The 18,246-nt window shown below is 39.7% G+C and overlaps 1 protein-coding gene across 3 annotated transcripts in view; it reads left to right on the top strand.

Moving 5' to 3' along the window:
* Positions 1 to 18,246, top strand: part of DPP10 (dipeptidyl peptidase like 10) — a 431,847-nt gene that overhangs the window by 378,738 nt on the left and 34,863 nt on the right. For all 3 annotated transcript variants that reach the window (XM_086898812.1, XM_086898811.1, XM_023931361.2), the window contains 3 exons: positions 11,481 to 11,601; positions 14,369 to 14,523; positions 17,006 to 17,103. In XM_086898812.1, the coding sequence (XP_086754938.1) occupies positions 11,481 to 11,601; positions 14,369 to 14,523; positions 17,006 to 17,103 (374 nt within the window). The remainder of the gene's footprint in view (positions 1 to 11,480; positions 11,602 to 14,368; positions 14,524 to 17,005; positions 17,104 to 18,246) is intronic.

Raw genomic sequence — 18,246 nt, 5'->3', positions numbered from 1 at the left:
TCTCCTGGGTATTTCTCTCTATTTTAGCCAAGTCCCTCTGGAAAAAGAGACATTAAATTCTATCATCAACAGCCCATAAATATCCTTGCATATTTCTTTTTCCCTAGAGTGGGGTTATGACTTCCCCACTGTGCTTGTGCTGAAAGATCAGAGCTGATTAAACTTTTGCTGCATTGTGTTAAAGTGACTTAGGCTTTCATGCTGACTCAGCCTGAACAGTGAAATTCCAAGAACTGTTTGGGGATGTGTAGTTGTGGGGAATGTATCTCCACTGGCAGCTCCATGGCCTGGAGAATAAGGATTAAAAAGCCAGGTGTACTGCTGATATCTAGGAGAAAACAATGCATTGATTTCCTTCTCCATTTATGGCAGGTGACAGCGCGTTTGCAGAAACAAAAGGGAAAAGTTTTGTGTGGAAGGAAAGCAAACAGATATTTTTTTCAAGTGTTGTTTCCCAGATCCTGAACTGTCCCAAGCAGATGTGCTGTTCTAAGAGCTAGTCAAAATTTCCTAATTCCTCCTTGTCTCATTCCTAATGAGATATTTTAAGACAAACTGTGTTTCTTGCATTGGTTAGATATGCTGTGTGGAGTCTGTATATGAAAGTTTAGTGGATGTCATCCACTAAAATTTTAGTCCATCATAAAGGCAACAGGCAGCTTGAGCCCTGTGTGCAGTGGGGAGATGAGGGCACACACCCTGTACAGCAAGATGGGCTGGGATAGCAACAGCAGCTGAAAGCACAAACCTTGGTGTTCAACTCTGCTTGGGTTTCTCATGTAGGAGATGCTCAGAGGCACCCTGGTCTATTGTATTCCATACAAAGTTCTCAGGGTTTGTGCACCACCCTAAAAATAGTAGAAAATGTAAGCATGACTTTACATCTCAGAATTTTCAATTCTGTATCTTTTTACTTTTGTTCTTGCAGTTATAATGCTACTTTCTTACATTTTGTCAAAGAAAACAGAAGATTCTTCCTCTGATACCAAGCCCTTACAATTTCCTTAGATATTTTCCTGTCTCCCAACATTGCTTTTTTTTCTTCTGGAGTAACTAGGTTGAAAATTTTTCAGTTTAACTTGTTATGGATTTATCAGTCTGGGCATAATTGAAAGCTTGATATCAGTGTAAGATGAGCTTGAAACAACCAGAGATCATTTTAAAAGATTTTATGGTAAGGACAGATTATGATTTTGTTATAAGCTCCATGCTGGCTCATTAGTCAGAAGCAATCAGTAAGTGTGAGGAAGGAGGAGTGTGAATTCCTGAGCATGAACTGGTTGTAGATAAGTCTGTTCTTCACATCACTTAGACAAGGATCAAAGGACTGAGCATCCCAATCCTCAGTGACATTTTGCACAGTGCTGCAGCCAGCAGAGCTCTTCAGGCAGCCCCATGGGAGGAAGCAGCAGATCCAGACCATCAGCTTGAGGGCAAGGCATTCTTGCTGTGATCTGTGCAGCAGATTTATGAAGCAGCTTTCTGCCTAGGTCGTAGTTCAGATATTATACGTGATTTTATTTATACAGCATATTACACTATGTTTGCTTTCCTGGGTAAGCTGTCATGAGATGAGGCAGGGTGTGAATTTAGTGAGCATCATGATCCAATATCATTGGAAAGGCAACATAATTAATGTGTGTTGAAACAAAAGAGGGCAACGCTTCCCCGCATTTATTGGAAACCAAGGACATAAACATCAGAGTTACCATGGAGTTGCTGATAGTCTGAGTTCATGGCCTGGTTTATGTCATGACATTAGTAATAATCTTATAGCTTCATTATGAGTGCATCCTCACTATTGTTTACAGTAGATTTATAAACTATCTAAATAGCAATTAAATATAATGGCCTTGTAGATTGTTTGTGGTTGTTCAGAAACGATTGTGCTAACACATTGCGGCGATGCAGTGGCATTAATCTAGACAGAAGAAAAGTGGTGCTTCAGTGTTGTGTTCTTCCTGCTATGTCTGGCAGCTTAATTACTGCAAAAATAAAATTAACATATTGTAACTGACACCAGAAAAACGTATTGTGTGACATTGAGGTGTCTGTGCTTTGAGGTCTTCATCCTCCTAGTGATCAACAGCTACTTCCCCTCTCCCTTAATTACAACATAACCTAAATGCTTGAATGTTTCCTCTGAAAGAACTGTTGTGCAGGTCAATCACAATGCTTAAAAAAATTAGTACCTTTAAGAGTGAATATAGTTCTTATTGCTTACAATTATAGTAATTTTGTTATTATCTATTATTTGGTTTCTGCCTCATTTGCAAAGAGTCTGATGATTTTTGGAACATGGATCGTGTAAGGGCAGATTTTTGTCCACTGCCAGGCATTGCTTAGGTAGCTCGTGGGGCCTGTGGTGCCTAGTACCTGCTTAATTTATTGCTCTATGGAGCAAGTCAGAGATGAATGGCTCTGAAAATTTTGTACCAGTACAGATTGACCTTTCTGCAAAAGAAAAAAAAAAACAAAACATCTGCAGTGAAAAGACCAGAGCCATTATGCACTCCTGGAGACTTGCAAAGAGCTGTATTCCAAACTAGATCAGACACTGTAGCCTGCAATCCTGCCTGTGAGAGCTCACAGTCTAAATAGACTACAGATATAATGTAGGGAAAAGGAATAGGAAATAAAGCTGCTTTTCAATACCATCCCCTAAAACTTTCCTTGAAATTGTCATCCTGTAACATATGTGATCTGTAAGAAAATTTGTAGGATGTGAGAAAAAAAATTAAAGGCTTTTGGAAGAAGTCTGCATAATTGTAACTCGCTAAGTCACTAATGAATATTCTAACCTTCTAAAAGTCACACCTATAAAAGTTTTATAAGCCACTTTTCTGTGGTTTATATTATCTGAAATATAATAATTCTCTTTGGCTTTAGAGATGGCTGCTGGACCTGTAAGAGAGACAGCAGGATAATCAGTCCCACCAGTGAAATGCACAATGAGTGTTTGGGGTGGTAGTTTGCCACCTTGCATTTCCCTTTCCCCTCAATGAGTGAATGTCCTCTTCATCACCATGGAGCTTCTTCCACAGCTGATTACTGTGGGCAGCAATGGCAGACACCAACCCTTGATTTTGCTCCTTTTCCAGCCAAGGGCCAAGTACCTCCTGGAAATGTGTCCTTGTCAGTGTGATTTTGTATGCAATGTGTGTACAGTTCAGGTGAGTGGAGCAGTAAACCAACTCCTGACTTGGAAATCCTCCAGAGCATTGTCACAGGAAGGCTGGTGGTGTACCTGTTGTGCTGCCCATGGGCAGTTTGAGTCACCCCTGTGCCAGCAGAGTCATGAGTCTCCAGCTGTAGATAAAAATGAGCCAAATGACATCACGCCACCAGCACAGAGGTCAGCACAGGTCACACAGAGCACAGGCAAAGCCACCTCTTTCCTGCTCCCAAATAGAGCCCTGAAGGATTTCTGTGGCTCTCTCCACCACGTGCCCCATAGCTCTTGGCCACGGATAAAGGCCAGGAGGTTTGGATTGCCATCATGGAACTTCTAGCTTGGCATAGCAAACAACTGTTCCTGTTTAACACTGTGCGTCCAGTCCTTCTGGATGATGTTTTCATCCCCAAAGGAGCATTTATCTTTTCTGTGAAAGGGGAAAAAAAAGAAAATAGTGTTTACACTGTTATTGTATTGACACACAAAACACATAATCTTAACTAAACCTTGATTTTCAGTGGGAATCTGCTTCAAGTAAATAAGATTTTGGCAAGGAAAAAGGGACGGAAGGGGTGCTCATCTTCTGTAACAGTGGGTATAATAATGGTCTGACAATCTCAGTTTAAGTCTGTGAGTCCCAGGAGTATAGTAAGTGAAATCACAGATGACAAGAAAATGTTTGCTCAGTTTGAACTTGAAGAAGAGAGTAGATATTACACTGTGACTAAAAATAACGTAATCAGTGGCTCTCAGGAAAAAAAAATTGTCTATCAGAGCTTTAGAGAATGCTGAATGGCGTCAGAGAAAATGCCAAGCCAGGAATTCATTTGAAAGCTGTTGCATTGTGAGATCCTATGAGTGATCTGCAGTATGTTTTAAATTAGTGAAAACTAATTGTAAATTTCTGAAGTGGAGCTATTTCTATAATTTTTCATATCTGTGAACCAGGAGGTAGAAACAAATACTTTAAATACTTGAATGAAAACCAAACTTGCTACCTTAACAGCAGGTGTTAAAAACTGACAACCAAACTGTCTTGATGTGCATGCAGGGCGTTGATTTTAGTTTCTTCCTGCAATCCAAAGTTAGTTCTAATATTACTTACAAGTCAAAGGAAGTGCATGGATATCTGCATTTTTCCATAATTATGGTGAAAGCAACAGTAGGAATTGAGACCACATTTTTACAATAAAAATGGCTTCAAAATAATTCTAAAATTAATTACTTTATTTAATATCCCACTTATTTGTTTCTTCTATGCAAGACTGATTTTTTGTGCTGGACTTTCTGTATGTTCTAGAACAAAAGGGCATCAACCCTTTGGATATATGTTATATAAATATGTGAATACATGTTATCATGCAGTACACTTGTTCCTAGAACTGGAGAAGTTGTGGTTTAATCTCTGAGAGAGCAAAGTTTAATATTTGCAAGGCAACTAAGAAAATATTCTTTATTTGACTTTGTTCTGCTCATGAATAGCTGATATTATTTGTATTAATGGCTTTTAGTGAGAAAACACATTTCATCGGAAATCTTAGCAAATGATCTGACTGGGGGCAGCTGGATTTGGCCCTGGCTAATGTATGGTAAGACAGGAGACAGAACAAATGGTGAGGCAAGCCCAGATGGAAAAGCATCTTGAAGCTTTTGAAGAATTAATTATCCAACTAATTGGCTGGCAGTCTCACAAGGAGGGACGGAATTTTGCTGAATGTTTAGGAAAGCAGCAGCTCTGGTGGAGCCTGTGCTGAGGTGCAGCTGGGCTGGGCTGTCTGTGTGGGGCACAGGGTACTGACACTGCTTTCTGCAGCAGCAATGTTCTTACCCCTCTGCACAGAGCCCCCAGCTCTGTGACAGGGAATGCTGGGCTGGCCAGAGAGGGGTGACCTGTGTGTCCTTGCCAAGGTGACAGGAATGCAGCCAGGGCTGGGCTGCCTGAGGATGCCCCTGGCTGATGTCTTTAGTGCTGTCATTAGCAGCTGCAGGAGTTCTGCAGCAGAAGCATTTCCTGAAAGCCTGAAGGTCTCCTTCTGGGCATAATCAGAAATTCCTTAGTCTTGTCATAGCTCATATTTAGAGTGTGAAAGGTAAGGAAGATTGTTACATTCTCTGGGGTATTGAGTGGGAGTGCTGAAGTTGCTCCAGATTGGAGTAGTTATTTATTTATTGGTCTGAGATTCTGTGGAAGAATCTGATGATCTTCTTGCATTACAGGTAGAGCTCTCAGCTGTACAGAAAGAGCCCAGTGTTTATTGTATGGATTTCTTTTCTAACCAAAGATGTACAGATACAGGTGATTTTGTTTCCTTTCCAACTGCATCTGCTCTGTAGCTTTAGAGTTGGGTTGGCACTTTCCTTGAGCAAGGTGTTTATCCTGATGAATCCATGTAATGTGAACAATTCCTGTAGCCACACTCCACAGTTTCTTTCCTTCCAGCCTGTTCCACTCCCTAACTAGCCTCTGGAGTGATGCCTTGAGAAGGCTGACCTAGAGCAGAGGCTGGACAGAGTTAAGAATAAAGTAGGTATTTATTAAAAGGCCTTAAAGGATATACCTTGGGCCAGGGCTACACCCAAGATGGCCCTAAAATTGATCACAAAATGGACAACTGGTCATGAGGTCTCACATTTTTATAAGTTTTGGTCTGTCTGCATATCAGGGTTAATTGTCCAATCACTGCTTCAGGTTATGAAGTCCCATCCTTGTTTTCTATCTTCAGTCCACTGTTGTTTCTGCTTTTGGGCCTTGTAATGATCATCATTCTTATCAAGCTAGAAGAGGAATTGTTTTGTCTACCTACTCTATGAAGAGAGCTCACTAACACTTAATATGAAGCTCAAAACTACACTAGGGAAAAATATGAAAGCTAAAACTTATAGCATCAAGGGGAAGAACCTTCTTCTAATACCCAGCCTAAACCTCCCCTGCCACAACTCCAGGCCATTCCTTGGGTCCTGGCACAGAACAGATCAGTGTCTTCACAACTCCAGGCCATTCCTTGGGTCCTGGCACAGAACAGATCAGTGTCTTCACAACTCCAGGCCATTCCTTGGGTCCTGGCACAGAACAGATCAGTGTCTTCACAACTCCAGGCCATTCCTTGGGTCCTGGCACAGAACAGATCAGCGTCTTCCCCTCCTCTTCCCCTCCCAAGGAAGTTGTAGCTGCAGTGAGGTCTCCCCTCAGTCTTCTCCAGGCTGAACAGACCAGCTCTGCTTTCCTTCCAGAAAACCTGGGGTTCAGAGTGCCCTGAGTGCCCTGCAGCAGCTCTGGGCAAGGCGCTGCTGCCCAGCTGGAGCACAAAGGGCTCGTGCTGTCACTGAAACGCTGCCCTGCAATCAGAGCAGGGATTGAGTGTGGATGTGCCGTGCAGGAGGCTCCAGCGGAGCAGCAAAGGGGAAGAAGTGGAGTATTTTTCTGTAATTTAGCAGCTTTTCTCTGCCTGTAGCGTTTGAAATGATTAAGGACACACGGGGGGCCTGTCCAGCTCCTGGCACTAGGTTTGCTGCTCAGCTGGGGAGTGCATGTCTCTGTTTTCACAGCTGTGTGCCATCTGCAGTGACTCGGACTGGGTGCTCTGCTCCAGACCTCAGCCACAAAGAAAATCCTGTAATTGTGAAACGTGTTGCCAACAGTAAATAAGTGTTTTGGAAGGAATTAATTTAGAAGGTTTATGAAAAATGGTTTAGGGGATGCCAGATGTGGAAGTATGAGATGGATTAGTGCTGAGGTAGAATATTAGAGCAAGCAGGGCCTCAAATTCTTCACAGTCAGTGGAAATAAATGTAATCATTACCAAGAATTAATGTATCTCACTAATCCAAAACATTCTTGCAGGTGTTTTTCATTAATTGGAAAATACTTGATAAGATAATCAAAGAAATTCTGTGGGGTTTTTCTCCATTTGGTTTAAGACTTGATGTGAAAAATCTCTAAGAAAACAGAAAGGTTATTTTGAAGGCAGTAGATTTTGACATTTATCCCTATTTACAGCATTATGAGTTGAGGGTCTCTGCTAAAAATTGTTTTAAATTTTTTAAGAATAGTCATAAAAGATGGGTAGAAGAGAAGAGGTTAAAAAAAGCGTAAAAATAATTTCCACGTACAATAGCATGGTTCCACTTTGTGCCTTTTTCAATTTACTTTCTTATCATCATACCTGAAAGCTGTGAAAGCTTTTTGGGCACAAAGCCATTGATGTATTCTCACTGATGAGAATACCTGATATACAGTTAGCAACTCCTTTTTTAGCAGTTTGAGAAGATTCAGTAGTTGCAGTCAACATTTTAGTACTTGTGATGTAGTAAATAGAGCCAAGTGTATACTAAGAAAAGCCTTTTACTATTAAGTGCTCCCATGTACCTGAGTGGAGAGAGACCAGCAAGGGAAATTTTGGGTTATGTGATGTTGCTCAAAACACAATATACAAAGTGATGAACTATGTGAAGTCCCCTTCCTGGAAAGCTTTGGGCACATCTTTAGTTCTACTTGCTGAAGTCAGGTAAGGCGCATGTGTCTGCAAGATTGTGCTGCAAGGATTTGGTTGGTTTTGTTTGTTCTGATCAATTATTCTTATGCCAGGGTCATGATTTGTTATCTACCTTGCAGTGGTAGAGAGTTTCAGTCTCTCTTATAGGAAGAGTAGCTGTCTGAGTTCTCTCTCAGCCACTTTCTCTCTCTTTCACTCAATTTTGAAAACCAAATTATGACTCATGAATTCAACTTCCAGGTATTCCTGTACTGCAAGTAATCAGCAGGAGCAGCTGCTTCTTAAAAAATAGAAAATTTCATCTAGTCTCTGTGTTTTTGAAAAAAAAAAATAAAGATTGGAAATAAATTTAAGTGTAGCACAAAGCAGAATTGTAAGTAGGCTTCATCAGAAAGCTTTGGTGGTGATGTTTAAATTCAGTAAGAAAGAATAAAATATCTGTAGCAAAGAAAAGGATGTTGGGTATTGTGCAGGGAGGGGAGGGCTTGGCATTTAAGGACTTCCCTTCCTCTGGGGATAGAATTTTTGCTGCATGTTTCAGCTGAGGAATAATTCCATTTCTACTCTTAGTTTGTGAGCTCTTGATAATTCACATAAGATAAGGTCAGGGTCTGTTTTCCTCCTGAAGCCACTTCACATTGACACCACCTTTTGCTGCTGGCTGGTGTTGTATGTGCAAACACAGGATGAAAGCAAGCAGGATCTACTCACAATCTTGGGAAGAGAATTAATTCCAAGGGGCCATCTATTACAATTTCAGTATTTTAGAGCTATGTGTAAGGTGCATTTGTATCATATAAGTATTATACTGGGAAGAAGAATTCACAGTGAGTCTGCCTTTTGGAAATGCCTTTCTTGGCTGCAAACTGTGGGCTGTGTGGCTGCACAAAGCACTTGTGCTTAATTGAATCCACTGCCTGCATTCCCTGAGAGGGAAGTGAGAGCCTCTCAGGCCATGGCTAAGTAGCCTTCACAGTAATGATAGCGCTCCTGTTGCACCTCTGCTGCCTGTTTTGCTGCACAAATCAACATTTTAACTCACAAGTTCTTATTTCCAAGTGGTGAATGGGTTAAATAGTTACAGATGAGCCCTTTGGCATGGCGTGGAGGGGAATGCAGCCCTCACTGCAGGGTCCAGGCTCTGTTTCTGTGGGAAGGATGCATTCCTGTCGGTGCAAACAGCAGCCCACGGGCTTCCTGGGGAAAATGGCACCTCCTGAAATACAGCAAATATTCCAAATTACAGATGAGATTAAATGACTAACCATAATGGAGAATCTTTCTCAGATGATTTGCAGGCATGGGGATGTTGATCTTTTGGAGTGCTGCAGGCAGTGAGTGCAGGACCCTCTTGGCCAGAGCACCAAGCACTCATCCGTGTGCACTTAGGTGCAGCTTAGTTGTGTTGGGGAACATGAATGGTTGTATTTCATAAATGTTCTGCAAAGGAACATGAAGTCTTGCTTCTTGATGTTAAATTCAAGTAATCAGTGAGCTCAAGGCTTGCTTGGGAGAGAGCTGCTGTGTGACTTGGAAGATTTTCAAGAACTTTGAAGTGTTCCAATAGGTACATTCAAGAAAAAAAATGGGGGTTTGGATCAGCTTTCAAAGTTGAAGGAACATGTTTCAGGAGTGATGAGGAAAGAAGGGAAACTTTGGATGATAGAGCAGACTAAGATTGTGAGGATGTCCAGAGGGTGACTGAGAACTGGTTTAGGATGGAGACAAAGCTGGTTTATGAAATGAATGAGGAATAAAGATAATAGTGGCACAACAGTGAGTTTCCTTCAGAGATATTTACTTATCTGAGGTCTGTCAAATGGAATGAGCAATGCCTGCTAAGTAGTAATAACAGGATTAAAAACCTACTCAGGGTTCAGTCATAAAACAAGTAATCCTTAATCCTGTTCTTTGTCACTGATCATTTGAAATGAAAATTTTCACTGCAGAGACAAGACAATGTGAGTACTTTTACCATTAAGAGCACTAACAGCCTGAAAAAGGGGGAGAGAAGCAAAAATCATACTCCTGATCTTCAAAAATTAATTAGATTGATTTATTTTAATTAAAGAAGATTAAATAAAATAGAACCATTTGACCAAGTAGGCTTTTTTGGTAACTTTTGAAAGCTGGTGTTAAATAAGAAGAGCTTGTCAGCTGTAAGAAGTTGTTTCATAGGAAGCAACAGTCATTGGAGTGGTTCATTACTTAGTCTACCTGTAATGGAGTCTGGTAGCAATAGTTTTAGTTGACATAAATAAAAAAAATACTTGGTTAAATTGTTTTGGTTTTCTTGGTTAAGCAGTTAATCATGCCTTAATTTTGCTCATATTCATTTCTTTTACATTAGAAATAAAAGTGTATTTTTAGTGTGGAAATAGACATTTACAGGAAGTTCTTGTTGATGTTATTTCAAAAGCTTGATACATCCAGGGTCATTATTTTCTTTTGCTGTTGATGTTGGGTGATACATCACCTTCCCAGAAATTCTCTGTGCTGATACAAAGCTCAGTACATTTTGGATTATTCAAACTGCTTCCATTTGAAGCAAACAATTTTTGCTTCAGGTTTGAGCTCATGGCTGAGCTTTGAATCCTGACACAAAGGACTCCCACGTCACCCCTGGTTTTCAGTAATGGTTAAAATCATTGCATTGCTCATGGTATGAAAAAAACCTCAGATTCAGCTTTCTGCAGCAGAAATCATGAGGTGGCTACTGTTAAAAATCATTAGTTTGGGGACTCAGAGGGAAATCTGTTTCAGATGGTAATTTAGAAGCAAAGGGAACAGCAGTAATAGTGATAATAAAACTTTGCTCTTTGGTTAGTGTTTTCCCATAAGTCATTTATTATAGAAGTATGAGAGAATGATAAACAACCAGGCTTTTTTTAATAGTCCTTGGTGGAAATATATTTGCTTCCTGTTACACTCCCTGAGATGCTGTATATCAGTGTACAGTGTTGAAATGGTGCACAAAAATTTCTCTGGCATTTGGCTTCTTTAATCCTGTCGCAGATGCATTTTCTCAGTGTGAATTGAGCTGGTGCATAATCTTGCTGTTGCTTTGATTTTTGTGTTAAGCTGTGGAAGTGTGCACGTGGCCACTGTAATTTATTGCACTTTGTCATGGAAGCTGGAGCTCATCTGCTCAAAATGAGTGATCTTGGTACCCTTTGCAACAAAGTGAGCAGGGAAAGAGGAGCAGACAAGGCAATGAGTGGCAGTGAAGAAGGGAAAAGGAGGATGAGGAGCCCAGACTTGAAAAATAAAATTGAAAAATGGTACACTTGAGGTAAAACATCGGTGTGTCAGTCAGAAGTCATTAGCAAGCTGAGAAAAGTTAACTGCAGGCTGCTATTTGTTTTTCCTTCTCCAGTGTGTTCTCACACCATGATATAAAGCTGTAACTTACACGTTTATGATGTATGTACTATGCTGTATGTCCTTGCAGAAGTGTGTCTCATTTCACAGTTAGAAAACCAGATGAAAATTTCTTTATTCATTCAGCTGTTATAAAACTTGTCTCCTGTATGATTTTGAGGAATGTAATAGTAGTTTTTAACCTGAATAGAAATATTTCAACTGGAAAGACAATTTCAAAGGAAGGATTTGCTTGCCATAAATATTAAAAGTTTGTTTAGTTTGTCCAATTTTATAATAAAATGGAAAATTAAGACAACGTTGGTGGAAACTCATGCTGAATTATTCTGTACACTGTTCTGAGCCTGAGGAAATTATGTATTCATTGCTGAACATTCATTTATATCTACCAAAATGTTGGTTTTTCTCTCCGTCTCTCTTACCTCATCCAGATTTATATATTTGAAAATAACATCTACTATCAGCCTGATGTAAAGAGCAGCTCATTGCGCCTGACATCCTCAGGAAAAGAAGGAATTATTTTTAATGGAATTGCAGACTGGTTATATGAAGGTAAGCTGGATGAATATATCTGTTTATTAAAACAGATGAAAGGTCCTTGTACAGACCCAACAGCACAAATCTGTTCATTTCAGAAAATGCTGAGATTGGGTTTGCTCCTTTCCCTTCTCATTTTCCTGCAAGATTGCCTTTATATCTGTTCAGTCTTTGTGCTGGCTGCTGGTTTGCATATAGCAGTGTTTTCTGGGAAAGAGGAATTAATTTCCAAGCTGAATGTTGCACATGAACACTTGGTAGCATGCAGAAGTGAGCAGGGAAAGGGCTCAGTTTCATGCTTTTAGGGACAGCAGTGATGATCCATTTGCAGTTAAAACATCCCCATAGAAGAGGAAACCCAAATTTGAGTGGGAGGTAGCTCAGTCTGTCCTCTACAGCCAGTGGCACAGAACATTTCTATCTGCACCCAAAATGCTTTTAACATAATGATAAATTTAAGGAGAAAAAAAAATTGAAAAGGGAGCAGATTATCTAACTTGGTATAACAGCTTAAAATTTATACACATTTCAGCTACTTCTATGGGACTCATGTGTTCCATAGATAAATAGCTTGGGGTTAAATACTCAGTTACCTGAGGTGTAGAATTTCTTGTGTGAAGAGATATTTTTAGGAATGGTGTTAATGTCATACAGCATGGAACTTCACCTTAAAAATGGTCTCTCCACACTTCTTGGCATTGCAGTAGTTATGAGCAAACAGCTCATCGTGGGGTTTTTTTAAAATCTCTGCCCAAGTGAACTCTGAATGGTAATTTTCATCCCTCAGACTGTATCTGATAGTTGCCCACTTCCAAGGTTTTCTTTTGTTTTGAAATGTTTTAATGTGGCAGCACATTTCAAAACAAAAGAACATTTTTTAAATGGAATATCATTTTATATGCACTTAATAATCTTAAAATCTAACACAACAGCATGCAAACTGAAGAATTTAAGCAGATACAGCTCATTGAAGTTGATGGAGTTTATCAAGGTTTTGCTAAAACAAAGTGAAGTTAATAGGGGTCGCAGCCAAGAGAAGCAAAAGTTGTCTAGTTTGGGACTAGAAAGTTTTTGAGGTGTTGTGGGAGATGATGCCAAAGCCTTCCTCATGAGGCATGTCCTAAAGCCTTCTTTAAGTGAAGAAGCCTTCTTTGCTCGTTATTTTCCATGGTTTTTAACCCCAGGTGCATTTCCTGACCTGCAGAGGACTCGCTGGGGTCCCAGGGCTGCAGGCAGGCAGGGAGGGACCCCTCCTCAACCCCAGACACCGGGGGAGCCACGGGAGGGGGAGTTGTATCTGTGCATTCTGGAGAAGCCCAGTGGCTGTTGGCACAAAGGAACACACTGCTCCTTTCCCATTAACCTACAGCACTGCTCCACCTTCAGCAGAGCTTTTTAACAGCATCAGAAGCTGAGCAGGCTGAATATTGTCCAGGTGAAGTTGAGAGATTTTCAGTTGAATCGAGCACTCTTCCTCTTCTGACCTCATTTGTTTTCTTTTATCATTTCATGAGTTTGTTATTAGCATTTTACCTTACAAAGCATTTGGGAATAGCTTTTCTTTGTGTGAATAACCTTGTCTAAATGCAAACAGTAATATTTTAAAGCAAACATAATTGTGATATTTCGCTATCTGATATTCACCATTCGTTCTCTGCTCTTCTCCTGTGTAAAAGGTTTTAGTTATCCAGCCAGGGAGAGAAGCATGACCCAGAATATATGACTTTGAATATAGGTCCCAGCTTCATTTCACCTAACCTTAGATAATTCAACCCATTAAGCTGCTTCAGAACCCTCAGAATCCGATTAGCAACTTGGAGAGTCTCTGTTGACAGTTTAAGTAGTTTTGTTAGGTAGGCTCCCAAATTAGGTATGCAGTCAGGCCTTTTCCCTTAGTACACTATTCTCAATTAGTTTTCCAGCCAAATTCTTCAGATTTAAATACAAAATCCTTGCTAAGCAGGCCAACATATTAAATACATAATGAAAATTCTAAGTCTTTTCACAAGTGGAAGCAGAAGACTTGTGCAGGGAGAATTTGGAATTGCTCAGGAGCTGCTGTACTGGGATTCCAGGAGTCTGGGTTCTGTGCCTGTGGCTGTTTCTGGTGTGTTTCTTTTGACTGTGATATCCAATGACAACAAATGTAAGAAAACATTGAGTGACATTCTTGAGAATTGGATTCATTTGGAAAGCAAATAAAATTTGGATAAAAAGAAAAAGTTTGGTTCAGATTTTCAAATAGTTTCACTCCAGAAAAACTGAACTTCCCAAGAGTTAAAGCAGTCCACTAGACTGAGACAAGAACATCATAATAATGCACTCCAAAAATTATTATATAAATATGACTGTGTGAAGATCTGCATGTTACCAGGTTCCACACCTCAGAGAAATCAGGTATACTGGAATTCTGTATTAAGAGGAGAAGAAAAAAAAAATTGGAAATCCCACAAAATACGCCAAGCCCCCAAATTACTTAAAATTTGAGTAAACACATGTATTGGAACGCAATAGAAGTAAGCATATGTCAGTAATAATAATCTCTCACATTTATGTGATTTATTGATGTTAGTGGAAGTATGCATTTGAGGAAAATGCTTAAAGCTTGGTCCTTCAATGTCCCTTGTTATCCAACCATTTAACCCAAGATGACATGAAATTAATGAAATTACAGCAGACACATTTCAAGCTGGCACAGGGAGGATAACTTGGTGCCAGCTGAACAAGCTGGACACTATGTGTGAGGTTTTCTTATGGACTCTAAGGAAATCTGGTTTTGCAGAGGAACTTCTTCATTCCCACATTGCTCACTGGTGGTCTCCAGACGGGGAAAGATTGGCCTTCCTGACCATAAATGACTCTCTGGTGCCCAACATGGTTATTCCCCGCTTCACGGGAGCTCTGTATCCAAAGGGAAAGCAGTATCCGTATCCTAAGGTAAGATGAGTGGGAATGCAACCCCCACCTCCTCCTCTGCGTTCACTGATAATATTCAGCAGTGTGAAAAGAGTGTTTCCAGACAGGAACAGAGGCTGATTTTGTTCATGATGCTTTTCAGGAAATAATAATTACTTTTTTTTTTTTTTTTTCCCCAGTAGATTATAACACCTGAAAATAATCTATTGGGTGAGGGGACAGCAGAGAAACTAATTTGGTGTAATTTCATGACTGATATTTGGCTGGGTAAAATCAATCCAGCACCTAGAGAGAAGGGTAATGCATTTGAGGGAAAAGATCCAGCCCCAGCTGTGCTGGAGTCAGACACTCTGTGTGCAGAGCACAGGGCAAGTTCCTTCACAGGCACAGGGATCTCAGTAGGCTGTGCTGTTACTAATAAATGTGACAGACTGGCATTGAGTAAGATTAGCTACAGTAACATATTTTCATGGCCATCAAAAAGAGAAAAAAAAAAAAAAAATTAGAACTATCAGTGTTTTAGAAGATTTAGAGGAAGGTTTTTAGATTTGCTTTGGAAAGTGAAAGATCAGCCCAGACAGGGGTAATGCCTGAAATCACTCCTCATTTTCTGGAGATTTTCTGGTGAGGTGCCTCCAGATCTGTTGCTTTGATCTTCCAGCTGATCAGTTTATCCAACCCTTGCACACAGTTTGAAAGTGGCTGGGTTCCTTTCTGGCAGGTCCACCTCTATGGTACTCCTCTGGCATTTCAGGGGAAGTTTATTGAGAGCTTTAGAAAATATTCCTGTTACCTTGCTATTCCTGTTTCCGTTTTTTGGTGACGAACCTCTGTTCTTGATGGCTGAACAGCTAGACTGTACCAGGTACTATGAAACAATAACATACATTAAATAAATAGAATATCTTTGTACTATGAAATAATACTCTGAAACAATGAAACAGCAGTAATTTTAGGGGTAGTTTATATTCTTGCGTTGGCAAAAAGCCTTGAGTGACAGAGCAAAGAAAAAAATAAGGAATTTTTTAAGTCAGCTTTATAGATGAGAAAGGAGTAATTCCATTTCATTAGCAATTCAGCATAAAAGTGATACACAATACTACTTCAGTAATCTCATTAATGAAAAAACATTATCTTTATTTAATGTCTCCATTTAATACAAATTTAGCTACTCGTTAAACATCATTAATTGGTAATGAAGCTGGTGGTGTAGCAACAGAGATTACAAAATAGATTTGGTCCTTGTTATAGAGTGCAACCATCAGAGAAAATTATAACTAGGATTAAAAAATGAAATGAAACACACATGTTTTTGTAAGCACTGGAACGTGCTTATCCATATCTGTGTATATGTCATACACACAGACTCTATTCTTAAAAAAATAAGGTTTTAAAACGTTTTGGGTTTTTTTTCCTAGCAGTGTTAAAAACACACAAATGCCACTTCCTTGTCCTCCATACTACTCAGATATGAGTGGACACAGCATTCAGACTTTATTTTGAGATAAGCCCAATTTCTAAAAGGCATTTTTGGGTGTATTTCAGCCTGTGAAGAGCCAAGTATACAACTTTGTCATTTACTATAGTAAATCTGTAGAATCAGTGATTTTTACTTTTCCTTCCAGTACTAAGCAGAGGTCAGCCCCACTGAGGAACACATTTCATTTTTTGTAACCCAAGGGTTTTATTTAGTGTAATTGCTGTGACATGAAGCTGAAACTTGGGGTTGGCATGTCTAGGACAGGGGTGTGGGACCAGTAGCACCTCCTTGCACCCATCAGAGCCTCTCTTCCTATTTCCCTGTTTCCACTGCTTTCTCTCCATCTCAGGAACATCCCTCAGTAACGAGCTGTGTTAGGGGAGAAGGATGATTCCCACCTCCCTGTAGATCCTCGAGATTTATCAGACTCTTCCCAGTGGATATCTATCAAGCTGCCACGTTATTCTCCTTTAGCCACAAGAAGCATTTTGTTTCCCTTGGAGCTGGCCTGCCAAAACAGCTGGCTCCTGGTCCAGGCCAGAAATTGAGATTTTCAGCTCAGCAAACAAGGGAAGGAAGACTGAGGGAAAATGGTAAAGAAAAAGAGAGGAGGGAGTGGAGGAATGCTATCCCAGACTGAGGTAGTGCAGCTTTTCAGGAGAAGGAACAATAGCATCTGAAAAAGGCTTAGCTGGAGGCTGGATTTACCTGCAGATTGAGGAACTGACTGTGTTTTGGCAGCTGACTTCACTGAACTTGGCAAAGCCACTTCTAGTGCTGGTCACTTGCTCTGCACAGGAAAGTCTTCCATCAGTAAAGGCTGGTGAGAGAATCATTCAACACTTCATATTTTCATCTGTGTGATTCATATGACTGTGAAATGAATGCTTCAGATTTAAGATACTTGAACTTCAATAACTTTTCATTATTATAAAGATACTGAACTATGTTAACAAGTGAGTCTGCTTAGCTGTCTCTGATTCAGTGCCTCTAAAAGTCCTATTTATTTTTTCTTTTCCAAAGGCAGGTCAAACAAACCCCACAGTAAAGCTGTTTGTAGTTAATCTGTATGGACCAGCACATACCCTGGAACTGATGCCACCTGACAGCTTTAAGTCAAGGTATATAATCTCATGGTGAAATATTTTATGGTAATTGTTCCCAAAACAATCAGGATGTCAACAGTGGCCACTTATTCACAACTGTTACAACCAATCTTAGGCTGGTGTAGCTCTCTTCTACACAAATGGAGGTACTCTAATTTATTGCAGGAATAATTTAATAGTGAATTATGCCTTGCAATTATTAGTGTCAACTGGGATGCTTTCTGATTGTGTTAGTAATAGAAATTACTTTGAACGAGTCGAGCATTTTGAAGTATTTTCTTTCTACTGATGGGCCACTGCTGAAAAACATAATAAAATCTGCTGCTGCTTGCTAACCCTTCATTAATTTAAACAGTGCTATAAGATCTGAAAGAGATTTCTTGCCATCAAGATCAGCATCTTCAGTCTCCTTATTGGCATTAAAGTTGAACTTAAAGTGTCAGAAGGCACAAAGAAGTTAAGCAAGAAAGCAGTGTATAAGAAAAGATCCCAAAGAAACAGATAACCTTGAAAATGTTCAGATGTTATGGTTTCACTTCAGGGTTTTCAGATTTATTCTGTCTCCTCAGCAGATGGAAAGTAATAGTAGACTCAAATTTAAATGTTAGTATCTTAAAAGTTTTTTTGTTTTCTTGAAGCTGATGCCAAATCTCTGGAGCATCTTTGCCAGTTCTTGATAAAGATATTGTTGTTGTTCAATTGATAAAAATTCTGGCTTGCTAGTGCATGAGAAGACTGAGTAAATCTATTTAAACCTGTGGGAAAAAAAGTTAGTTTCTTCTAGATTTGAACTACTAACATATAATTTCCATGCTGATGGAAAAATCCATGCTTAGAAATTCCATGCTTAGAAAGATTGTGTAATTGTGAGACGGTTTTACTCTAAATTGTGAATTTGACTCTGGATTTCAGTAACAGCCTTCACACTGGTCATCAACCCATATGTGTCTATATATCAATATATAGAGAGAGGTATGAGAAATCTGCTTTAAGCAGGCTTTTCTAGAGTGAAAATCTTTGAAGTTTGTAATGATTGGGAGTTGTGTTTTTCCTAAAGTATTAGTTTTTTTAGTAAAAATAGTAGCTACCTTTAGCAGTCAATTTATTTCACTTCATTTCTCAGCCTTTCATTATGGAGTTATTAGTAAATAGGTCATG

The sequence above is a fragment of the Cyanistes caeruleus genome, chromosome 7 (genome assembly GCF_971803275.1).
Source record: "Cyanistes caeruleus chromosome 7, bCyaCae1.hap1.1, whole genome shotgun sequence".
In the NCBI taxonomy this organism is placed as follows: domain Eukaryota; kingdom Metazoa; phylum Chordata; class Aves; order Passeriformes; family Paridae; genus Cyanistes; species Cyanistes caeruleus.
The sequence above is the reverse complement of the archived record's forward strand: the minus strand, read 5'-3'. Positions and strand labels throughout refer to the sequence as shown.